The sequence below is a fragment of the Dasypus novemcinctus genome, chromosome 1, assembly GCF_030445035.2.
Source record: "Dasypus novemcinctus isolate mDasNov1 chromosome 1, mDasNov1.1.hap2, whole genome shotgun sequence".
Lineage (NCBI taxonomy): Eukaryota > Metazoa > Chordata > Mammalia > Cingulata > Dasypodidae > Dasypus > Dasypus novemcinctus.
Window position 1 is genome coordinate 14,735,002 of NC_080673.1, and position 27,137 is coordinate 14,762,138.

Genomic DNA, 27,137 nt, shown 5'->3' on the forward strand with positions numbered 1-27,137 from the left:
CCTATTGAATAAAAGAATCTTAACACAGCTGCATTTCATTTATACCTTCTCCTAATGTGATATTGTCTAAATTTCCATGCTTTGTATATTTTAAACTACATAATATTATTGTGCTATAAAGTATACATTATTTTATATTTACCCAAATATTTATCTATTTTGTTGCCTTTTTTTATCTCTTGCATCTCCAGGATGTCATCAGGGAGGATTATCCTTCCACCTGAAACACCATTCAGTATTTCCTTTAGTGTGGATCTGCTGACACAAATTTTCTCATTTTTTAAAGCAGAAATGTTTGTTTGTTTTGAATGTACTTATCTGATCTTCATTTTAAAGGTTATTTTAAAATTAGTATTTAATAATACATTGAAATTTTTTTCTGCACTTAAAATATCATACAATACATCTGCCTTCCATTGTTATTTTTGAGAAGTCAGCTCTTAGACTAATTTTGCCCCATTTGAGAGTAAGCTACCTTTCCTCTTCCACTTTTTCTTTTTTGGAAGGTTCCTGTGATGTAACAAGATATTTAAGTGCTGTTTTGAATTTATAGAACTTATTGAGTCTGCAGCTAGATGCTCTTAGTTTGAAATATTCTTAACATTTTACTCTTCATATATTTCTTCTCTCCCAGTCTCTCCATCTTCATTTTTTGGCTTTCCAGTACCATAAATATTATACCTTTTAACTGTAAGTTTTATCATCTATTCTCTATTTTCCAATTTATTGTCTTTCCATGCTTCCTTCTGTATATAATCTTCCGAACTATCTTCCAATTCACTAATTCTATTTTCAGTTGTGTCTAATCTGCTGTTATGACAATTGAGGTTTTAAATTTATTTTATGTTTAAACTATAGAATTTCCACTTGGTTCTTATCTATTGACACATACTGCTAAATTTTGCAGTCTTTTTAAAATTTCCTTAAACATATGAAGTATAATCATTTTGAAGGCAGTGTGATAACTCCATCATTTCAATCTTTTGTGTGTCTATTTCCATTCAATGTCTTTCTTGGTTTTTAATCTTGTAATTTTGCCTCTCTGATTCTGGTTACTTTTTATTGCATTCCAAATATTTTAGACAAAAATTAAATATGATTTGAGGTTAGAGTGATATTTTATTCTGTCACCAGAGAGGATTTATGTTTGCTTTTATTAGAGAGTTAATGAACTAGCAATCTGTGATTACTTTATTCCAATTTCAGAAATTTAAATGACTGTGTTTATTTTCTTGCTAAGGTGTGTATAGTTATGTTTCGTTCTTATTCCATGGTTGTAATTCCTTGGGCTCTTAAACCAATCCATATTGAGTCTTACCATGTAATTTTTGTCCCTCTAAACCAGCAATTCTTAGCCTTTTTTTATTCCATGTACCCCTTTGCCTGTTAGGTGAAAACCATGGACCCTTTACTTAGTCCGCACTATACTGTGTATTATTTGATAAATATATCACACCTGCACCACATGTCCCCAGAAGAATTATGTGGGTTTTTAAATTTTGATTTCAAGATCAAGACCCCTTGGTTAAGAACCCCTGCTCTAAGCCCATAAAGGTATCCAAATATCTGCTCAGGTAATTAGCCACTCAGCTCCTGCTCCTGGAATTTACACCAATACTAGGTGACGTCAGAGAGGCTTACCTGTCTTTCTTTCTTTTTTTTGGTCTTAGTCATATAATTGTTTTTACTACTTTTTAGTTCTCTAACACACATGTGTATTTTGTTTTCAAATCTTGTCTTAGTTGTTTTTAGTGGGAAGTTTGGAATCATTCAAAAATTGACTTATACATTAATACCTTAGTTTACCTGGAGGGGAATAAAAAACCTATCTATAACTTAGATTCCTCATCTAGTTTATGTGGGTAATAACACCAAACTAGCACAGTTGTTATGAGAATTAAATGATATAATGTATATAAATCCTTTGCCTGAAAGAGCAGGAAGTAGATAACATTTCAGCTAATTTCAATCTAAATTAAAAATTTTCCAGGTCTCACTAAACCTCAGGTAGAAATGAAATCACTTTAAAATAATTCATATTTCACTAACACATTTCTCACAATAGCAAGAATCAAGATCCTAGTACTCCCTCAAATTTCTCTGAGTCACCAAAGTTGCTCTAGAACAGTCCTTTTTACATTCTTCCACCTTTATAGTAATTAATCCCAAACAATCAACTTCAGGCCCTGCTTCACAGCTAGTGTCTTCACTACAAACAATGATTCCTCTCTAAGGCACCGTGTTTTAGTTTCAGACACTCAAAATGTCACATTCCAGATGGCCCGGTCTCCCTTTAGTTCTCCCTATGCTGAAATGGGAAGAATGTGCATCTTTTTGTCTGTCTTATTTAACTACACACTGAGGCTAGAAATATCGTTTGTGGTACTACAACTCAGAGAATCCTAAATAATAGTAATTGTTAAGGTATTTCATAAGGAACTGTAATTCTGAAGGACTTATTCAAGGAGCTATAGAATACATAATAAACTGCCTTTCTCTGCTTCAGAGCCTTGGCACACTGATTTGTTCCTCTCAGGTCTCCCTTCCCTCTGTGCAAATCAACTCATGGAAATAGATGCATGGAAGTTTGAGGTCCCATGTGCCAAAACTTGTTTTAAACTCAAAGTAGGATTCTCAGCTAAAATGTTCATATTTTTTTCCACCTAATTCTAGGTAAATTTAGTAGAGATAGCTGTTAGCAATTGTATCAAATGTCATCTTAAAACAACTATAGTTTGTGAGTTATTTCTGTTCTCCCAAAGTGAATAACTTTTATCTTCTTATCTCATTGAGTATTTTAATACATTTTGATGTTGGTTTCAATACTTAAGTGAATAGTTTTATGGTATTCTTTAAGAAATTGATGTTTCTGAACTTTTGAATTAATATATATTAAAAATAAGACAATATAAAATATTTAAGTAAAAAAAATATTGATTGATGGGAATATGTATGAGCCCATACATATTATAGTAAATGCTTATAGTAAATGCAATACCTGGTACAGGAAAAAAAAAAAAAAGCCAAGTGTAGGAGATAAGCTAACTAACACAGATTTTGCACAGATTCCCTAATAAGACTATTCTAAACTTTCAGATACATCTTTCAAAAGTGATGTTCATGGGTAATTTGCTAACAACCTTAGTAACTGGATATAATTACTAGAGATTTATTAAAGCTAGGAAGTTTTGAAAAAATATATAGCCTTGATAAAAATAATTTTCTTATCTAAAATCATTTTAAATTAATCTTTAATTTCTTCCCACTGTATCCTCCTACTCTAAGAATTTTAACCACTTAAAAAGAAGTTTTTGAATCTATATATACAGATGATATTGACTATTTGAAAATTAAATTAAGATTCTGGACTGGTAATATGGAATTGCAGAATATATGTAATTACTATCAACTGTAAATCATTACAGTTCTCTGAGTACTAATGTTCACATGGTACAAATATATATTTTTAAAAACCCTATAAAACATTATTATTTGAAGTAGTTGATACCATGGAATAGACACAATACCCAGAGAGAAAGGGTGAAGAGCAACTCCAGGATAGATGTTAGAAGTATGGTTCTTCAAAGCACAGATATAATAAAAGAAATATGAAAGAAGTCTAAGAAGAAATGGTCAAAGGGGTGATATTAGCAAAAACAGCAAAGTAAGGACTTCCATAAATTCTCCATCAAATCAATGAGAAATCTGATAATAATTGTCAGAACCATTTTTTCAGAATTCTGAAAAGTTAAAGGCTTTCAGCAATACATAAAATGGTTTAATCGTGAAAAAGATCTGCGTCTTGGTAATAACAGTGGATTTTGTGGCATTTTATTTTGTCCTACTTCCATTATCTTCCCTGTAAACCAACAACCCATAATCACAGTTAAAAAAAAAAACAACAACAAACAATTAGTTTCAATGGGTCAAAAATCAAGGTATTAGCAGAACTGTGCTCCATCTGGAAGCTCTAGCAGAGAATCTGTTCCTGGTCTTTTCCAGTTTCTGGTGGCAGTTGTTATTCCTCAGCTTGGGTTACAGCACATCAATCACTGCTTCCTTAGTCACACCACCTTTTCACCTTCTGTTTGTAGCCAAATCTCTCTGCCTACCTCTTGTAGATACATGTGATTGCATTTAGAGTCCCCTGCATAATCCAGGATAACTCCCCCCACACCTAGAGATCCTTAACATAACCAATTCTGCAATGTCCTTTTAATTTTTTCCGTATAAGGTAACATGCACAGATTCTAGGAAAAAGTTTATGGATATCTTTTGCAAGACCATTATTCAGCCTTCCACAGAACTCACAGTAGATTTGAGCAGGCAGAAGAAATAATCAGTGAACTGGAAGATAAGCAAATTGAGATTATCCAGTCTGAGGAACAGAAAGAAAAGTGAAAGGAAAATGAACATTTGAAATCAAATAGTTTTATATAGATTGTTGGTTTTCATGAACTTCATACACTGAGGTACACGTTTTTCATGTAGACTTTATAAGTAAGTATAAAAGAAAAGACTGGGTAGCAGCCAAATTTCCCAGTAACAAACTAGCAGAAAATATATAAGAGTGATGAGGATAGCTAGAGGGTTTTACCACTACATGGCATTCATGCATTCAATTAGTCATTTATTTAACATGTATCTTTTGACTACGTGCCATGTGTATGGCAATGTTCTAAGCTCTGGAGATAGAGCAATGAATTAAACAGACATAATATCTGCTCTCATGGAATTTACATTCTAACTACGGAGAGAGAAATATAAGCAAGCAAAGACTGTATATATACATATACATGTATAAAAATATATAAATTAAAAATATATATAATTAAGCATATTAATATGGTAGTGCTTTTTACATCAGTAATTATAGAAAAGCCATTCCAATAAACTAAGAATTTGGCAAGGACTTGAAATAGCAGAATAGAGGAACGCAGATATCTAAGGAAAGTTCAGGAAAAGGAGATAAAAATTTAAGAGGCCTTCTAGAGGAGCATGCTTACTGTCTCTATTCCTGGGATAGAGTGGAAAAGGATGTTTACAAATGGTTAGTAGTTATTACTAGAGAGATTGGGGATGGGATTAGATCATTTAGGGACTTGCAAGTCATTTTAAGACCCTTGGATTTTACTATTGATGAGGTGGAATTTTAGGTCAGAGGAGTAATTCTGATTTATGTTTTAAAATGATCATTTTGTCTACTAAATGGAGAATAAATTTCAGTGTGAACAAGGGTGGGGCACAGAGACCAAATAGGAAACCATGTTAATAGTCCATGTAAGTTATATTTGTGATTTGATTAGAGCAGTATAACAGGAAGTTGTGACAAGTGATTCTAAATATAGTCTGAAGATAGAGGGTAGAGAATTCAGCTGAGCAATAAAAACCAAAGAGAAAGGGTCACAAACATAACATGGAAGCAACAGGACAGAAAGAGAAGCAGCAGTTTAGTCAGTGTGGTACTTTGGAGCTGTATGTAGCATAGAAAAACGTATTCTTCAAAGTAATCCATTTCTGTGGATGTGAACCCGTTGTACATAGGACTTTTTCTTTTTTTTAGTTTATCCCCCTACCCCCACCCCATGCATCTTGCTTGCTGTCAGCTCTCTGTGTCCTTTCACTGCATGTTCTTCGGTGTCTGCTTGTCTCCCTTTGCTGCATCATCTTGCTGTGCCAGCTCTCCATGGGCACAGGCTGTCAGCTCTCCACGGGTGTGGACCATCAGCTCTCCATAGGTGTGAGCCATCAGCTCTCTGCAGGCACAGACCAGTTTGCCTCCACGAGGAGGCCTGGGACGTGAACCCAGGGCCTCGCATATGGTAGATGGGAGTCCAATCAATTGAACCATAGTCACTTCCCTACACAGGACTTTTTGATGCAGTGAAGCAGTTTGATATGGTTCATGAATTCCAAAAATAGATATAGGATTATGTTTGTAAACTCATCTATACCTGGACATGGTTAAATTATGATTAGGGCTTTGATTGGGCCACATCAGTTGCCCAGACATGGCAAAAGACAGAATTGGCGCTTTGATGCAGGAGCTTTGATGCTGGAATCTTAAGCTGAAGACCTGGGAAGTAAGCACATGGAGGAGCATGGTTGTGAGAAAAGAGAAGCAAGTCCCAGGAAGAGAGGAACCCAGGAAGCCTGAACCTATGCAGACAGCAGACATCTTGCTCCAACATGTGGCATCAGACATTGGTGAGGGAAGTAACTTATACGTTAAGGCCTAGTAACGGTAAACTTCTACCCCAAATAAATACCCTTTATAAAAGCCAACAGATTTCTGGTTTTTGCATCAGCACCCCTTTGGCTAACTAATACTTGTGGTTACTTCAGTTAATTTGTGACTCACCTCAATTTGGATGAGTCTTAATCCTGTTACTGGAGTCCTTTATAGGAGGAATGAAATTCAGACAGACAAAAAAACCACAGAGGGAGCAGCCAAAAGCTGGAAGAGAACAGAGTCAGCAGAGGCTGTCATATGCATTGCCATGTGACAGAGGAGCCCAGACCAAGGATGGCCGACAGCCAGCTCCAGAATGCCATGGTCTTTGGAGAGGAAATATCACCTCATGATGCCTTCATGGGGACTTGTTCCTAACCTCAAAACTGTGAGCCATTAAATTCTTATTGTTTAAGTCAGCCTATTTTGAGGCATTTTCTTGAGCAACCCAGGAAACTAAAGCAGACAAGAAGCAAGAATGACTGAAGAGCGTCATTATGGAGAGACGTGACTCAGAACATCCAGAACCAGATAGAAACTCTAGAACAGGGCCTTGGCTAATAGGTGTTATTTGTTGCAATACCATGCTTTCAGAAAAACCATTTTCACTTTACCATTGAGATTAGATTTTAGAGTTATGCCCTTTAATGCATGTATTATGTGTTGTTGTAGGCAACTTAATTGTGATACTTCTATGTCATATTCTCACTACTACACTAAAAATTCTGGTAGAACAATTATGGGGAATTTAATAACTTGACTCTGCAGTGATTCTATATTGACCAAAAAGGTTCAAGTTTGGCAAAACTCTTCATTGAGTGCCAGAGCCAGGAGGAATATGATAATTAATCAATAATTCTCAGGAAGTACCATCAGCATAGCATTATTCTCTGAAAATCTGTTTTACTTCCCTGGATGAAAAGTATCATATGATCCAGACAAGCAGGCCACACCATCTGTGCCACCAGGTACAGAAGTAAATGAGGAGCTCGACAGGGAATGCACTCAGACTTATGGGCTTGTTTGAGTAGCTGGTAAAAAAAAAGGAAAAATATTTGAACAAGAAAAAATAACTCTATCCTGGACATAGGCTCTCATCATATGAAACCCAGAAGCACAGGCCACATCTGTAGTAATCTCTCAATCTTAACACACAAATTCCAGATCTAAACAAGATGTTCTGTAGATTAATGACACATTGGTGAAAGTACAATGAAGACATGTTATTAATATGATTGGAATACTCTGATTTAAGAGAAAAACATTAGTATTTAATCTACTAGACAAAAATTTTATTACTGCTGAGAAAAATTCTTAAAACCTTAAAGGAGATGTGTTTCTCTCAGTTAAAGCAGTAAGAATTGCATTTCACCATGTAAATTTTCATATTTTCTTGTGCTGAAACACTAAAAATACTTTCAGTTAAGAATTGCAATCAGAAATCAGGTTTGGGAAAATGCAGATTTTGAAAGCCTAGTAATTTGGGAGTGAATTTTTTTTCCAGGTTTAATACAAAATAATATCATCTTTGACAATTGGGTTGCATACATGTAAAATCTTATAAATAGTGTCTGTAAATCCATAAACATGAACATCTATTTGTCTTATTATTATAGTCACTGTATAATCTATAAAGCTTTTCTTTTTCTTTTGGAAGGTATTTTGCTCTCATTTCTGTTTTATATTTGTAGGTAACGGTTGTCAGAAAGATATTTTTGGTAAAATCTGTTTTTTATGTTTCTTCATGTGTAGTTTGGTTGCCACAAAGGAAACTGATAGTGCAAGATCTCGAAGTGCTCCAATGTCACCTTCTGACTTTCTGGATAAATTAATGGGAAGAACATCGGGATATGATGCAAGAATCAGACCCAATTTTAAAGGTATTTGTTCTATCTACTGTCCAGTCAAGTCTGGCTTACCTATAAAATAATATGTTTTAAATGTTTAAACAAGATACCTTTTAAAATGGATTCCACTAAAATTCTAACAAGTATTTCCAAATAATCTTCCAGACAGTGTATTTCAGATATGTCTTGAAAGAAGAAATCGTTTCATGCTCATAGCTATTATAATTTTTCTTCTTTGGACCAATAGTTGTTTTTTTTTCTTTCCATAGTTGTTACGATACTTACTGTCTTGACATTCATTTTAGGACATATATAATATAATTTCAATATATTGCTTTTAATAACACTAATTGAAAGAGACTCTTTTTTAGAGCTGTCATTAAACCTTCTCATCATTTAAATCCCCTCACAGGAGAGCTGTCAATATTGTGGAGACTCAAACACTTGTTAAATTGGCATATTGGAGAAGGGACAGTTAGCTAAAAGCTACTGATAATGTTTAAGACCAAATGTTTTACCTGAATTTCTAGGAAAAAATGTAATTATCAACTTAAAAGTACCCCTTTTTGTTTCTATTTAATATAATGGTTAGCAGCATATCTACACAAACTATGTGGTTTTTCCAGAACCAAATATGTCCTGCAATTTAATTTTATCATAAAAGATATGCAGGTTGCTTCCATGTTGCTACTTGATTTAAATAACCTTTGAATATTATTTTATTCAGTAAAGAAAATAACCTGTTATTAGAAAACATACTTTTCCATGGGATCCAGTCAAACTATTTTCATTCTTAAAGGCAAATATAATAGTAATAATAATAATAGTAATCGACAATTATTATTTTTTTCCTGAATTTGTCCTTTTGGGGAAAAAAGGATTACATAGCAGTAGTGTAAGAATTATTTAGACTGGAGTAAGAAATACCAGGAGTGGGTAGCAAGAGAGAAAAACAGGAGTAAAATATGTTGATAATTGATAAGTAGAAAATTGTGAATTGCCTCAATTTCTAAATTTCAAAATCCACATTTAAGTTGTGGATTTCATTTCTTGTTTTGTTTATCAAGCTTTCCGAACAAAAACATTTAACTGTACAGGAAGAAAACTCTGTGTTCAACCTGTCAGAAAACAAAGGAAAATGAGAAATTTCACTATATATGAGGATTTTTTTTTAAGTTGAAGGAAAGTAATATCCCTATCATTAGGTTGAAAACTACTTTGAATTAATCTTGGAAAGTATGCAGTTGTTTTCATATGAGTAAACCATAAGAAAGATAACCAATAATTAGCAGATCCATTATGATAGATTCAGAAATATTACTTTTTTTCCAATGTAAACAAAAGAGGAACATGTTCTATTTTTAAATTACTATGAACATTTAAAAATGAATGCGAACGGCCTCAATAGGTATTTGAATAAAAATATAAGTAAGTTTCTAAACATAAAATACAGGTCACAGTACCTTTGCCATACTCTTAGAGAGTTTTATTTATTATTTCAACCATTTAACAGAAAAAGGAAAACTTAAAACAGTTTAAATGTAATTAATTATCCATATTTAGGTGTGAGGCCAGGGAAGAGTGTTAATAAAGGTTTGGTCTGGTTTAAAATAAGTACTGATTCTTTTTTAAAAAAATGGAAATACATTCCTTAAAACTAGCTGATTACCAACCAAGTTCAAAAATGAGTAGATGTTTTATTGAAAATAGGAGATTAAATTCTTACTCTCTGGTGGTCCTAAAGGAGCAGGAAAAAAAAGGTGCTTGGATTTTCTCTCATTCATGGTTTTTTGTGATATCTCATGCTCCAAAAATTATAGAAATAATTGTATGCTGCATTTGATTAGCAAAAATAATAATATCAGCTGTAATATTAATAATTTAATAGATTGATTCTTAGCCAGAATCCTTTTACTAAGAGCCAAATATTATGGACTCCGGTAGACACTCTACTAATACATCTAAAAAATTAAGTATATTCAACACCATTTCATTAAAAAAAATAGCATCATAATTTTTGACCATTTCATTACTTAACATGGAAATATAAATGAGAATTCTTCACATATAATTTCTTACTCATGGCTAATAGAGAGAAATATAAGGTGCTAACTAACAAGCTAAATCCCAGACATAACAAGAAGATTGGAAGAAAAGGAAGATCAGCTGCCTGTTATCAGTTACCTCGTGGCCCTATGCCCATTCCACTTTTCTTCAAGGAAAATACTTGAAACAGAATATGGGTTACTTCTGATGAGTACCTGTTCCAACTTGTCTAACTGCTTTCTAAATTTTTGGTAATGCAGGGATTATGGCATTCCTTTGCAATATGCTGCTGAATTAATGCTTCCATTATTGCACTCTGCCTCTTCTGTTTTTCTTTCCTGCCCATAACTTTTTTTCTTTATTAGAGAAGTCATGGGTTTTCAGGACAATTGTGTGTAATGTAGTTCCATGTGTAATGTAGTTCCATGGATTTTTTAAAAAATTTTATCTATTACCATATATATATAAAACCTATCTTTTCCCTTTTTAATCTCATTTAAATACATATGTCTGTGCTATTAATTATGTTCACAATGTTTTGCTAACATCACAACTGTCCGTTACCAAACATTTCCATCATTCCAAATAGGAGTACTATATATTTTAAATCTTAATGCCCCATTCCCTACCCCCATACCAACCCCTGGTAACATATAGTCTAGATTCTGACTCTATGAGTTTGCTTATTCTAATTGTTTCAAATCAGTGAGAAAATATAGTATTTGTCCTGATGTGTGTGGCTTATTTCATTCAACTTGTCTTTAAGGTTCATCCATATTGATACATGTATCAGGACTTCGTTCTTTTTACAGGTGAATAATATTGCATTTTATGTATATACCACATATTAGTTGTTCATTCATCAGTTACTGGACATTTGGGTTGCTTCCATCTTTTGGTAGTTGTGAATAATGCCACTATGAACTTCGATTTGCCAGTATCTGTTCACATACCTTCTTTTAATTCTTTTGGGTATATACCTAGTAGTGGGATTTCCAGGTCATGTGTTTATTTTATACTTAGTTTTCTGAAGAACTGCCAAACTGTCTTTCACAGTGTCTGCACCATTTTACATTACACCAGCAATGAATGAGTGTTCCTATTTCTCTACATCCTCTCTAAGACTTATTTTCTGTTTCTCTTAATAACAGTCATTCTAATGGGTATGAAATGGTATCTTATTGTGGTTTTGATTTGCATTACCTTGATGGCTAATGATGCTGAGCATCTTTTCATGTGCTTTCTGACCATTTGTATATCTTCTCTAGAGAGATGTCTATTCAAGTGTTTTGCCCATTTTTTAATTGGATTGCTTGTTTTTTGTTGTTAAGTTGAAGGCTTTCTTCATACATTTTGAATATTAAATCTTTATGGTATATGTGGCTACCAAATGTGTCCTCCTATTTTGTAGGTTGTCATTTTACTATCAAGATACAGTTCTTTGAGGTGGAAAAGCTTTTAATTTTGATGAACTAACATTTATTGTTTTCTTCTTTAGTTTCTTGTTCTTGGGATGTGAAGTCTAAGAAACCACTGCCTAACATAAGGTCCTGAATTCATTTATTAGCTCTAGGAACGTCGTTGTGAATTTTTCAAGATTTTCTGCATGTAGGATCAATTCATCTGCAAATAGGGAAAATTTTATATCTTCCTTTCCAATTTGGATGCCTTTTATGTCTTTTTCCTGCCTAATTGCTGTGGTAAGAACTTCCAGTCCAATACTGAATAGCAGTAGTGACAGTGGGCATCCTTCCCTTGTTCCAGCTTAGAGGGAAAGCTTTCAGTCTTTGAATCTTTCACCATTAAGTAGGCTTTTGCTGTGGGCTTTTCATATGTGCCCTTTATCATGTTGAGGAAGTTTCCTTCCATTCCTAGTGTTTTAAGTGCTTTCATCAGGAAGAGGTGCTAGATTTTGTCAAATGCCTTTTCTGCATCAATTGAGATGATCCTGTGTTTTTTCCCCTTCATTGTGTTAATATGCTATATTACATTAATTCATTTTCTTATGTTGAATCATCATTGCATACCGGTGATACATCCCACTTGATCATGATGTATAATTCTTTTAATACACCATTGGGTTTGGTTTGGTCATATTTTGTTGAGGACTTTTGCATATATTCATAAGAGATATTGTTCTGTAGTTTTCTTTCCTTGTGGTATCTTTCTGGTTTTAGTATGAGGATGTTGGCCTTGTAGAACGAATTTGGAAGTGTTCCTTCCTCTTCCATTTCTTGGAAGATTTTAATCAGAATTGGAGTGAAGACTTTTTGAAATGATTGGAATAAGACACATATGTAGTATCTGGTCCTGGGCTTTTCTTTTTGGGGAGGTTTTTGATTACTGATTCAATCTCTTTACTAGTAATTGATGTGTTGACATCTTACATTTATTCTTCTTCTTCTTCTTTTTTTAAGATTTATTTATTTATTTATTTCACTCCCCTTCCCCTCTCACCCTGGTTGTCTGCTCTCTGTGTCTATTTGCTGTGACTTCTTTGTGTCTTCTTTGTCTGCTTCTGTTGTTGTCAGCGGCACGGGAATCTGTGTTTCTTTTTGTTGCGTCATCTTGTTGTGTCAGCTCTCTGTGTGTGCAGCACCATTTCTGGGCAGGCTGCACTTTCTTTCGCGCTGGGCAGATCTCCTTACAGGGTGCACTTCTTGCGCGTGGGGCTCCCCTATGTGGGGGACACCCCTGCATGGCACGGCACTCCTTGTGCACATCAGCACTGCGCATGGGCCAGCTCCACACGGGTCAAGGAGGCCCGGGGTTTGAACCTTAGACCTCCCATGTGGTAGACGGATGCCCTAACCACTGGGCCAAGTCTGCCGCTCCATTTCTTCTTAATTAATGTAGGTAGTCTGTGATTCCAAGAATTTTTCCATTTTGTCAAGGTTTTCCAACTTTTGGTTTTGTTGTTTGTATGACTTTTTGTTTGTTTTCTATTTCATATATCTCCACTCTAGTCTTTATTATTTCCTTCTTTCTGCTCTATTCAGTTTAGTTTTCTTGTCTTTTACTAATTCTTCCAGTTTTGAGGTTAAATCTGTCATTTGAATTTCTCTTGCAAGTTCATTGGTTGTTTAAGACTATATTCTTTAATTTCCACATATTTGTGAATCTTGCATTTCTCCCTTTGCTATTGATTTCTAGCGTCATTCTGTTGTGGTAAGAGAAGTCCCATTATATGATTTCAATATTTTTTAATTGATTAAGGTTTGTTTTGTGACCTAACATGTGTTCTGTTCTAGTAATGTTCCATGTGCACTTGAGAAGAGTGTTTATTTTGTTTTTGTTGGATGAAGTGCTATATATATATATACACATACACACACATATATATATCTTTCAGGTCTCATTGGTATGGAGTATTGTGCAATCTTGTATTTCTTTATTGAATCTTCTGACTAGATTATTGAAAGTGATGTATTAAAGTCTCCTACTATTAATGAAGAACCATCAATTTCTCCATTCAAACTTATCAGTATTTGCTTCACATATTTTGTAGCTCTGCTGTTAGGTGCATACATATTTATAATTGTTACACCTTGTTTTGTTGTCCCTTGTACAAGTATATAATGACCCTCTTTGTCCATCATAGCTGTTTTTACTTAAAGTCTATTTTATCTGATTAGTATAGCTACCCCATCTCTCTTTTGTGTACTACTTGCATGTTATAATATTTCCATCCTTTCACTTTCAACCTACTTGTATGTTTGAATTTAAGGTGATTCTCTTGCAGATAGCATGTAGTTGGAGCATGCCTTGTTATCCATTCTGACAACCTCTGCCTTTCGAGTGGAGAGTTTAAGTCATTTACATTTAATGTGACTACTGATAATACAGGACTTTCTTCTGACATTTTCCTTGAATAAGAAAAATAAAATAAATAAAATAGTCTTTTTATGTCTTATAACTTTGCCACTGAATTGTTGCATAATGCCTACTTTTATATTTATTTCATTTTATGTCTTGTACTGTATTGAGTGCCTTCGTTTTTCTATCTGGATATTTTTTTTTCATCTTTTTCCACGTGGTTACCATGGGGTTACAATTTAACAACCTAAATATACAGCATTCATATGTGGCTTGATATCAACTTAACTTCAAAAATAGGTACATATACTTTTCCTATACTCCTTTGTTCCCCCCACCTTTTTTGCACTTGTTTCTACTTATATCTTTATATAGTATATGTCCAAAACCATAAAGTTATCATTGATTTTATGCATTTATATTTTAGCACCTATAGGAAGTAAGAAGTGGAGTTACATATCTAACAATTCACTTTAATAATATTGACGTTTATAATTACCTGAGTGTTACCTTTACTGCAGGTCTTTATTTCTTCATGCTGCTTTGAACCTCTGTATGGTGTCCTTTCCTTTCAGTCCACTCTCTCTTTTCTTCTTCTTCTGGGACTCCCATAATACACATATTGGTACACTTGATGGTATTCCAGAAGTGTCTTAGGTTATTTTTGCCTTATGTAATTCTTTTTTCTTCTTCTCCTCAACCTGACTCATTTTAAGTATCTTTTCTCCAAGCTTGAATGAAGATTCTTTCTTCTGCCAACTTCAGTCTGTTCCTGAAACCCTTTTTGGAATTTTTCCATTTCAGTTATTGTGGTCTTCAATGTTAATAGTTCTATTTGGTTCCTTTTTAAAATTTCTCTTTTCTATGACTTCCATATTGACTGTTTATTGTTTTCCTGATATCTTTGTATCAGGAATCTTTGTATCCGTATTTTCCTTCCTCTCCTTGAGTATTTCTAAGATTTTTTTTTTAAAGGCCTTGTTCAAGTTCTCCAAATTCTGGTCTTCTTCATTGGTGTTGCTTTGAATTTTTCCTCTTCCTTTATATGGGCCATAACTTCCTGTTTGTTTATTTGTCTTATAATCTTTTCTTGCATACTGTGCTCTTTTAAATTTTATATTTTAACTCTGGGATTTATTCCTTGAGAACTCTGTTTCTTAATTTTGTAAGCAGCTGAATTTCTTGAGCTTCTACTCTCCTATCAGGAATGTCTGCCCAAGGCAAATGAAGTGTGCAGGATTTTTCTCTGTCTTTCTGGCCTGTGTTTTCCTGAGCTTTTGCTTGTTAGTTGTTTTGAGTTTCCCGTGTTTACAGGAGTTTGGTTGTTCCCTCTGTTTCTCAGGAAACAGGTTTCCCTCCCTGGATGTTTGATACCTGCAATCCTTTGCCCCAGACTGCCTGCCTTCTTTCATGGTCTCATGCTGATTTTGCTTGGAGGATAAATTCTGGGAGGAGGGGTATATTAGCCAAAAATGTGCTGAAGCAAAGTACCAGAAATCTGTTCTTGAGAAGGAGGATTTTTAGGTCCCTTTCTGACACCAGCAAGCTAGCCATGGGTTGGACCCTACAGAGGCCTGTCATGAGAATGGGGAATGGACACTAGGAGACACTGCACATAGAGCACCGTTCATTGTTCTTTACCACACTTTATCATCTTCTTTCTCCCACACTTCCCTGGATACTGTACCATGTTCTTCTGACTTCCAAAGGTACAAAATACTTGTTCCAGATATTTCCTGTTTATAGTTGTGCTGGAGGAAAGACTGACTCATAGAGCTCCCATTGCTGCCATCTTCCCCTCTTCCCTCCTCTGCCCAATGGTAAACAATTCTATACTTATTCATACTTTTCATTCCTCTTTTATGTCTAGCAATGGTTGGTAGTTCAGGAAGGAGTGAGTTGATTAGCTTGTGTGTTAATACAGGTTTTGTATGTGGGAGACAGTTTTCTGCTCCTTTTCCCTTTTGGAACAGAGATCTAACAGAGGCTTTATTGCCCTGGTCAGGGATTTGCTTTTGGTGACTTGGCCTTTAGCTGGGGTACCCCAGGTAGCAAAATGAGAAGGCTATAGTTTGAACTATATTCAGTCCAACATCTTTAAGGCTGTACCAGCCACTCTGATTGCCCTAATTTTCCAAAAAGGCATTTCCATTTCTTCAAAAATTGCAATAGTAGTAAATTCTGTCTTAGTTTCATGGGAATACAAACAGGTAACAGGATACTTTCTGAGACAGATGTCCGTGATCTTTTGCTTCAAGCCCTTTCTTATTCCCGTTAACTTCCCGTGGGTACTTACCATAAGTTTTGCATCTCTCTGGGTCATTCTGGGCATAGTGACTCCCTCTTGTATGCCTTCCTATGTCCTCTAAGCAGTATGCTCTGTTTCATCTGTCAACTACCTTCATTTGCCTTCTATTTTTTGGAAATCTATGTCATTAAAATAATTTTTCTCCCATTCTCTTTGGTGCAAAAAAGTTTCTTCTCATTGCAATTCCATAATATCCTTTTAGTTGCCTTTAAAAAGAGGCACAAGAAAACTACATTCAATCACTCATCTTGAAATAAAATCTTCCTGGTGTCATTTCAAATTAAAAGGGAATTTAACAGGTAAAAATAACTGAAAAACAAATAAAATTAAACCCATGGGAAGACTAAAAGAATCATTTCACTGAAATATTTTACCAGTCTTTGTTGGATTTCCCTTCTTTCCTATGACCCTAATCTTTGGGTTCTCAGTTGGTCTTTGATGACTCTTATTTCTAATTTGGAGCCAGGCAGATATTGCTTTCTCAACAAGCACCTGATTCTGTGTTCCTTTCAAATATTTAACTCAACTTTTGTTAAGCTTTCTCATACTATTGCCAATGAACACTGTCTTTTCACCAGATTTTGTAACAACCCACTCTGTCTCTAGGATGGCACATACCACATTTTTTTCCAGTGATAACATTAGCATTTTAAAGATTTCTTTAGTTATTTCTCACCCCCCCCGTCCCTGTTGTCTGCTCTCTGTGTCCATTCACTGTGTGTTCTTCTGTGTTCGTTTGTATTCTCATCAGGCGTTACTGGGGATCTGTGTCTCTTTTTGCTGCATCATCTTGCTGCGTCAGCTCTCCATGTGTGCGGCACCACGCCTGGGCAGGGTGCAGTTTTGTGCGGGGCAACTCTCCTTGCACAGGGGCCACTCCTTGTGTGGGGACACCCTTACGTGGGGGCATCTGCGTTGGCTGGCATTCCTTGCATGCAGCAGCACTGCACATGGGCCAGCTCACCACATGAGCCAGGAGGCCCTGGGTATTGAACCCTTGGACCTCCTATATGGTAGGCAGATGCTCTGTTTGTTGAGCCATGTCCACTTCCCTGGCTTTCTTTATCCATGTTACTTTTTCTTATCCCATGGAGATACTATTGTTCATTAATAAAATTCACAATTATTTTTGAAAAAAGGTACATTTTCAATTTGCAATATGATATGAGGTTATTTTAACCGGAAAATCTCTCTTGAATAAAAAATCTTTCTGAAATTTTTTGTGTTCTACTGAAATGTTCACAAATGTAGCTTATAGACTGATGTTGTTAGTTTTAATTTTATTTTACTTTTTTTTGCAATATTCCTTCTTGGTAATTACTTTTCTTAAAAAATTTAAATGTAAGCTAAAAAGAAAAAAATTGCAACTATAGTACAAAGAACTGGTTTTTCGCCCTGAGTCATTTGAAAGTAAGTTGCCAGTGTGATGCTCCAAACCTCTGAATATGTTAGTATTTCCTACAAATAAGAATATTCTCCTTTATAACTATTGTCCATGAAACAAGGATATCAACATGGGTATAGATAGATATATTGTTACCATCTAATTTGCAAACCCCTATTCATTATCATCAACCATTCAGACAATGGCTTCATATCAAAAGAATCCATCTTAGAACCATGTATTATATTTATTTACCATTTCTCATTGCTTCCATCAATATAAACCAGTACCTCAGTCTTTCTGTGACTTCTATGTTTGTGGATTTTTTTAAAGATTATCAGTTAAGTATTTATAGCAGAATATACCTCACTTTAGGTTTGTCCAGTGTTTCCTCATGATTGGAGTTAGGCAATGCATCACAGAAATCATGCTATGTTCTTCTGATTGCATGTTATCCCAGATAGTGGACCATGTCAATTTGAACTGGTGAGGTTCACTTTGATTACTTGATTATGTTGGTGCCTGGTCATCCTACTCAAACATAGACACATAGTCATACATACACACACACACATACTAATTTTTCCTCTATTTTAACTTTTCTATCTATCCACCCATTTATTGAATACCAAGAGTTCACTCTGATATCTCCAACACCATAGGAGTCATTCTAAGTTTACAAATTTTCATATTTATTTTCCTTCTCTGACAACAAGAAACCTGGCTCCCATTACCCTTAATACAATTACTTATTTGATGAATATATAATGACTTTCCCTTCTCTACTGCCACTCCATCTCCTGCACAGATGCCCTCCTCACCATGTTTGGGCTCTGAGACCCTACTCAGGTTCATCCCTCTGGGTGGAAACCAGGTCCACACTCTGACTCTTCATGCAGGGTCACTGGTTTCTTCCCCCTGCTTGGCCCTGCCACCCCATGCTGGGATGTTCTCATATATGAATGGACACTCACCCTCTTCACCTGACTTGGCTTGTGACTCCCCATGACAGATGTTGTAGTTTGCAAAAGGCTGCCAAGGTGGTATACCAGAAATGCGATGGATTTTACAATGGGGATTTATTAATAAAGCTTATGGCTCTGGGGCTGAGAAAAATGTCCAAAACAAGGCATCAGGTGAACCTCTTTATGCAAAGGCATGGCTGCAGCAATCCTGGACTCCAACCACAAACAGGGCACAATGGCGGCATCTGCTGTTCTCTGCCTTCACCTCCAGGCTCCATTACCTTCAGCTTCTGGCTGCTCCATCTGTGGATTTCTCTCTCAGCTTCTGTGAGTTCCTCCCTGAACTCCTTGGTCTTTTCTTTCCATTTGTCTTTCCAAATTCATCCCATTTATAAAGAACTCCAGTAAAAAGATCAAGACCCACTCTTATGCTTACCATAGTAATGTAATCGAAGGCCCTTAGTGGAAGTCATCTTATCAAATGGTCCCACTACAATAGTTTCACACTAACAGGAATGTGATTAAGTAAGAAAATTAATTTTCTGGGGTCCACAAAAATCTCAAACCACCAACCAGGATACGTCTCTGTGGATATACTCCCTACCTCCTCTGGTTCAAACACATCTGGCTGCCCCACTGTGAAGAACATGCTCCTTGCTCACTTTGGCTCTCACATCCTGTACCGTGTTCCCCTCAGCCAACCTTCTGTCCTGCTCTGGCTTGCCACGCTACTCATCCACCCCACCTTGGAAGTCTTTTTGCACTGTCTGACTGAATGACTTTAGAATGTATTTTGGGGAAGGAAAGAGAAGGGTAGTAGAAGAGAAAGAGAAGGAATAAACTTGATCCTATTTTTATATAACTTACAAACCTTTTTAAAGTATCTAACAAATAATTTAAAGTCTGCAGATAGAGTAATCAAATCTGCTTTGTCAATTAAAAAATAAAATAACATCACTTCATGGCATGAGCAGACACACACTTTTTATAATATATGCTATATATGAGTGTGTGTATATATATATACCTGATCTAAAATAAAGACAAATCTCCAGATTGAAATCCTTTGAGATTTACTCTTTCAGTTGCATCCTATGTCTATGAAAAGGGTGAAGTTTAATAGCACAGTTCATTAAAAATTTCATTAGAGCTATTCTCATGAATTCTTTGGGTTATTTTTTGTTTGTTTGGTGATTGGTTTTCCTTTAGATCATCCCAGATGAATGAACTGTCCCTCAGTATGAAGAGCGATAATATTATTGTCGAGGCTTTGCAGTGTACTTGGCTATTCTACCTTCACATCTGAGTTTTTGAACTTAAAAGCCATCTTCTATTTCTTAAGGGACATCTAAAAGAAAATACTCTGTTAAAAACATCTGTTACTACTGTCATTTGCTTTTCCAGCAAACAATGGCTAATGCAATGCACAGTTTTAAAACACAGTTTGCCATATGGAAGCTATAGCAGCTATTTGCTCTATTGCTAAACATAGCAGTGTACTGGATATATGTAACAGCTTTGTACTGGCACAGAGAAGTAGCAGATTGGCCAGGAATAGCTCAACAGGTGTTCTCTGGAATGGCAATAGAAGATTTACAATCTTCTCTGATGTATTAGTCAGCCAAAGGGGTGCTGATACAAAGTGCCACTTTACAAAAGTGGCTTTTTTAAAAGGTATTTATTTGGGGGAAAAGCTTATACTTACAAGGCCCTGAAGAGTCCAACTGGATACCAAAAGAGGTATTTTTGTCACCCAAGCCATATGCCAGTATTGAAGCAAAATGGGAGGCAATGTCTGTGAGTACTCAGATTAGATCTCTCTCAGCTATAGGCTAGATAGTGCTTGTTTCTTTCCAGGCTGAGCTGCAAACTAGCAGGCAAATGGCTCATCTGTTTTCCTGGGGCTGCAGGATCAAAGTTCTCTCCTCTGCTGTGTCTATGGAGCTCTCTTTCTCTTCCTGTGTCTTCTTCTGTTTGTCTTCTTGAGGGAGTGTCCATTTATATAGCCCACCAACGGGGCGAGGATTCAACTCTGAGTTGCACCCTACTGACATGGTTGAATCAAAGCCCTAATCTTAATTTAATCAAAAACACCTCAGTGTATCTAATACAATCAAAGGGGATCACACCCAGAGGAACAGACCAGTTTACAAACATAATCCTTCTTTTGGAATTCATAAATAGTACCAAATTGCTATATCTGAGTTTCATATTCTACAAAATATTAGAATATGCATATCAATAGCTAGGGAAGAAAGACTACTCCAAGATTACTGTTTTGATCGCACATAGAGCAGAAGCCTAAACTGTGGAATATAGTACTTTTTAAGCTTTATAGTGCTGTATCTATTTTATTCTCTGTCATCTATTTTCACTGTCACTATTCTAGGTCAGGTCCATTCCATCTCCCATGTGAACTATCAAAATAAATTCCAAACTGTGTTTCCCGCCTCCAAGCTTTTGTCTCCCCAGTCAACCATTCATATTTTCATGTTGATTCACTTCATTCTGATGATCAAGAATCTGCAGTGCCTTCCAAGCGTTCATGAATTAAATTCCAAATGCCCTTTTATCACATTGAAGAGCCTCCATTATCTAGTCTGAAATTATCTTTAAAAACAGTAACTTTTAATTTCGAATTGCTTCATATTATGTACTCTCATAGGTTTTGCAAATAATTCTAATTTTTGTAAATTTATTAACTATGTGTATGTATAGATAGATATCTGTCTTTCAAGTGAATGTCTGCTATGTTTTTGAGACTTGGAATTAGAGTTTGGTGTCTGAATTCTACCATTCACCCTTGTTTCTGCTGAAGAAGAAAATATATGCATAAATAAGTAGTCAAATGGGAAACAAATAGCACTTTTATATGTTCTACACCCAAGCAAAGAGCATATCTGGTAACAGCCAGAATAGAGACTATAGCTTAGACCTGAGAGCACTGTGAGTTCTTTTACTCTCACAGGAAACTTAGATGTTAAAAACTTTGTTTAATTAAGAAAGAGTGTCTGGCATCATTTGGAGGTAAGGTAGAGGCAAGTGGAAGAGGGAAGGCTGCGGCTTGCTTTACATATTGTGAGGCATCATGATGCTATTAGTTAATGCCTAAATTATCACTTTTCCTTGGGCCATTTCTCCCGTACGGAAACATGGGTGTGTCTCTCAGCTTGTTATTTTCCTTTTTTAATTTACCAGGCTTACTATTCAACCAAGGATGCCAGTGCCACATTTTAGGGAGAAAAACAAAATGTAAGAGGACTCTTCCTCCTAACATCACAAGGTAGCTCTCCCCTTTACCTAACACTACTCTTTTCTCAACCTTCCTGGGATTATTAGGTTGTGCCATAAAGTACCTGCTCCCAAGGGGCTCTGAAGTACCTCAGAACATCAGAATATCAGAACAAATACATCAGATATTACTAAATTCAGGGCCCTTATGCCTATGCCTAATTTTTACCTGCATTCATTTTTTTTACCGGTATTAGCTATATGATTTTGGATAATAATTAAAATTAGAAGATGAGGCCAAAAACTTATTGTAGAGAATACTTCATCCTTTATTCAATGCCTAAGGAGAAACTAAAGTTCAGAAAACAAAGATCCTGATCGTCGCTAAATAAAAATAAGAAAAATCACCTCTGCTCTGTTGTATTTATTCCAGTTTCAGTCATAGAGTTTACAATCTAATCAAGCCTCCAGCCCCGTAGTAGCAATTTCTTTCTGGACCAGGTTTCCCCCATCTGGACATACTTCCATCAACACTTTGAAGGTGAATTAGTCCAGTACCAATGCTTTTGTGTTTTCTCTCTTCCAAAGGGGGGAGTCAATGAAACACAGCAGCTAAATGGTATTCCCCATATTCATATTGCTGCTACCAGTAAAAGGAAACAGCAGAGTTTTCTTATTATCTGGAAGAAAAGAGGAAAATAATCAAGAAAGTATGAAGTATTGGTTTTAGTTTTCCCAGGATACTATTAACCTTGTGTGTATTTTTCATAGTTCAGCAATTTAGACTTACATTGAATTAAGGAAAAAAAAAATCTCCTGACAGTTAATTGAGACTTCAAATTCCCTTAAAAATGGGATATAAAAATCATGGATTAAAACATCGAAGCTTTATCTTCTCTTAAATAGTGCTATATGAGACACCACTATTGTCTTTCAAATCTTAGATATTAAATTTAGAAATAACCAATGATGATAAAAATTGTCTATGAGTAATCAAATAAGTAAAGCACTTTCAGGATTAAGGATTTATTTGAGATTTCTTTATTCTTACATGTCCACACTGAAGATTTAAAACTGTTTAACTTAAATATCTATTTGCATTTTTTATTCTGGGCCACTCAGTATTCAGTAAACTTTAGGTTCTTTCTGGGTACATCGTATCTATTTTGTTTTATTAGTAACACTCTCCAAATTCATAATAGGCAATTTCTTATCAAAGTTAATAGCCTTGCATTTTCAATGCTTCCAAGCCCTAACTCAATCTCTCTATTTCTCCATCTCTAAGTAAACCAGAGCTCATTTTTAGTCATATGGTGCAGTGGCCACAGGTGTTTCCTAGTCTGGAATTCCTTACACCAGTGGTTTCCAAACATTGCTGCAAACACATTCAAATCACCTAAAGAGCTTTAAATTGGATATATTCATTTAACATCATACCAACTAAATCAGAAGGTGGAAATCAGACATCAATATACTTTTAAAAACCAGATGATGTCATTGTATTACTATGGGATTCATAGGCTTATGAAACATAGACATTACATTTAAATACATATATTTTTATTTTTCCTACCTACATCCAACAAAAAAAATGAGAAATTTAGAGAATGAGTAGAAATAAAAAAATATGAAAATTGTTCACCAAAAATCAAGTAAATATAAATTAAAATCACAAATGCTATTTTAAACCCATCTAACTAGTGAAGTACTTTTTAAACATATAATTGCTTTTCTGAAATGTGTGTGGGGACAGTCTTCTTAAACAATATAAAGTGATATTATGCTAAGAATATTAATGGGTGTATCATTTAATAATTAACATGAATATAATTTCCAAAAGCTTGTAATATGTGTCAAGTACTTTTAGAAAGTTCATATTCCTTGACCTTATTTTTTTATCTCTGAATCTATCCTAAAATAAAAAATAAATCCATAGAAAAATTATAAAAGCAATGCATTTTGTGATTTCTTATGTACAAGAAATAACCTAAATGCCCAACAATTTCAAAATAATTATATATATTTCAGGGAAATCATGAACATAATGGGTCATTTAACTATCAAAATCTTGATTTCTAATATTATTTTATTATATTAAAAAAAACCCACTATCTAATCTAAAAACATTATGCAAAACTATATCAAGAGAATACATGGGAAGTGGACTTGGCCCAATGGTTAGGGCATCCGTCTACCACATGGGAGGTCTGCAGTTCAAACCCTGGGCCTCCTTGACCCGTGTGGAGCTGACCCATGCACAGTGCTGATGCGGGCGAGGAGTGCCTTGTCACGCAGGGGTGTCCCCACATAGGGGAGCCCCACACGCAAGGAGTGTGCCCGGTAAGCAGAGCCGCCCAGTGCAAAAGAAAGTGCGGCCTGCCCAGGAATGGTGCTGCACACATGGAGAGCTGACACAACAAGACGACGCAACAAAAAGAAACACAGATTCCCGGTGCAGCTGATAAGGATAGAAGTGGTCACAGAAGAACACACACAGTGAATGGACACAGAGAGCAGACAACTGGGGAGAAGGGGAGAGAAATAAATAAAAAATAAATCTTAAAATAAATAAATTAATTAAATAAATAAAAGTGATAAGACTTGTTTTAAAGAAAAAGGAATGCAATCTAAATTTTATATAATTTGAAATATATTGCTCGGGGTCATTTTGTCACACCTTCTCTAATTTCTGTAAACTTTCTTCCTTTTTGACTTCCTGTTCTGCTAAATTAATCCCCCCATTCCACTAAGCCGTGAACTTGGGCAGCACCCCACACTTCTCTGCCTTTCTCTCTCTCCCTGTCTCTCTCCTCCTGCTTCCTAAATTCTCTCAAATCTGTTTCCTCTTCTCTAGCAGACAATGACATCAAGAGATTATTGCTACAAAAAAAATAATGAGGGCCTGATTAAAGCCATGCAAAACATGATGAAGAGAAAGCAGAAAATTAGAGAATCTATTAAGGGCTCCCATCTATAAGATTTAGGATAGATTAAACATACAGTGGAGGGAGAGGCAAAAGTGGAAAATGACCCTTGGGCTTCAGATTTTAATGCCTGTGGAAGGATGGCAATACCATTTGCCTGGCGCAGGAAATATAAGAGAAAGCAAGCAGAAAGTTTGGATGAGAAAATTAAAATGGGTTTTTAAGATTAAATTCATGAAACCTCACTAAAATGGCAGTAAAGGGATTTTTAAAAATTCATAAATCTACAAGGAAAAAGATAAGAGAAGAGGAAACCACAGAAAGAACAACAAATTACAGCTAATGGGTAAGAATGGGTATCAGGTGGGAAAGGCAAAAAACAACATGATTTTCCTCGTAGTATTCTCAAAACAGCTTAGAAGTAGAAGCATAAATAAATCCTAAAGTGGGTGTGAAGTTGAAAATAAGACTGGATAATCTGTTTACAGTGCAAGAGATAACTGGGCCCTACCCTAAAGTGGGCAGGCAAGTGATTGCTCTTCTCTTACTCTGGCAAATTTCTAAAGACTTATTATCTGGGAAGAGTATCTGAACTGGGGGACACATGACACAAACAATCACAAAGGCAGGTGAGCATTTATATGGGCATGATTAGCACCTGGTCTTACTTGCTGTCTTTGGCCCCTGGAACAAACTGAGCAGGCCATTCAGAAATGAAGACTTCACAGAAAAAGCTCCTCAATCAACTTTCTGTTTAACTTTGGTCTAAGTTGATGACACACTGAGAGGAAAACTATGTGAAATATATAAAGCAGTTATCAACCTCAAGAAAATATTTGGCAGCAAAGGAAAATTAATCACGTGTATTATATGGCTTAGTTTGGGGCAGGTAATTACATTGTCAAAGTAGTGTAAAAACTGGATACTGATGTAAGAAAAATGAAAATTTAACCACATTGGGATGACGGAAGGACAGAAATAGGGCTTGTGCTAGTAGAGGTGGGGATAATATATGAAATTAGGCTAAATCCTCATGTTTGTTGTGAGTATTCAGCATATATGCCTAAAACTTTAACATCTAGAAGTAGGAAAATAAAATATTTTTTAAGATTTAGCTAAGTAGAACTGAACACCAAAACTAAAAGAATCTGTTAAATGAGGCAATAATCTCTACGAACAGGGATATAGGAGTATAAGACAAGGGGCTTTGTCCATTATTGTAGCAAAATACATGAAGGGAAAACAATAAATTAGGTTTAGATTTCCGTTTTTCTGTGTAGCTTTATCTGACTAATTTAAGTAGAGTTTAGCTCCATTAGTTATTTCAACCCTTAATACACAATATGGAAATTTTTTTTTTTTAATTTAAAAATCTACCAGCCTAATAACAAATTTTGTGGCCAGGTAATGAGTGCTTTAAATGTCATGTAAAGAAGTTTGATAGGCAGTGGACTTGGCCCAGCGGTTAGGGCAACTGTCTACCACATGGGAGGTCCGCGGTTCAAACCCCGGGCCTCCTTGACCCGTGTGCAGCTGGCCCATGCGCAGTGCTGATGCGCGCAAGGAGTGCCGAGCCACGCAAGGGTGTCCCCCACGTAGGGGAGCCCCACGTGCAAGGAGTGCACCCTGTAAAGAGAGCCGCTCAGCAGGAAAGAAAGTGCAGCCTGCCTAGGAATGGCACCGCACACACAGGGAGCTGACACTACAAATGACACAACAAAAAGAAACAAATTCCCATGCCGCTGATAACAACAGAAGTGGACAAAGAAGACGCAGCAAATGGACACAGAGAACAGACAACTGGGGCAGGGGGGTGGGGGGGGGGAGGGGAGAGAAATAAATAAATAAATCTTTTTTAAAAAATAAAGAAGTTTGATAAAAGGCATAAGGCTTTGGAAAAAGAATGATTCTTAGCCTCGTACTGATGATTCAAAGTCTGACTGTGCAGTTACTTTATGTATCCTCTATGGGCCTTAATTCTCTAAGCTGTAGAATGGTGGAAAATACCTTCAGTGTACTACGGATTAAATGTCAGCTATAGGTCAACCACAAAATACCTGGCAACAAGAAGTGCTCAACAGTTTAGTGATTTAATGACAATTTAATGACTCTTGCTAAATAATAATCTCCTTGTTACTTTTTAAATTTGTTGTATATGGATTTTAAATATTTGGCAAAGGACTGAAGAAACTGACTCAAAAAAATAAACACCTTGGTTGTATGGTGAGTGCTAAGTCAAGAATTTACAGGGAACTTCTGCGATGGTGAAGTGAGGAACTCTGTAATTTCACTCCTCCACAAATTCACAGAAAACACTGGTAAAATTGTCCTAAAACTTTTCAATACTCTGAAAATTAACCAAAAGCTTGGAATAATCTGAGGAA

At 35.6% G+C, this 27,137-nt stretch overlaps 1 protein-coding gene across 2 annotated transcripts in view; it reads left to right on the forward strand.

The window, feature by feature from the left end:
• GLRA3 (glycine receptor alpha 3) overlaps positions 1–27,137 on the forward strand; it is a 261,833-nt gene that overhangs the window by 41,454 nt on the left and 193,242 nt on the right. For both annotated transcript variants that reach the window (XM_004458668.5, XM_012525220.3), the window contains exon 2: positions 7,985–8,112. In XM_004458668.5, coding sequence (XP_004458725.3) covers positions 7,985–8,112 — 128 coding nt within the window. The remainder of the gene's footprint in view (positions 1–7,984; positions 8,113–27,137) is intronic.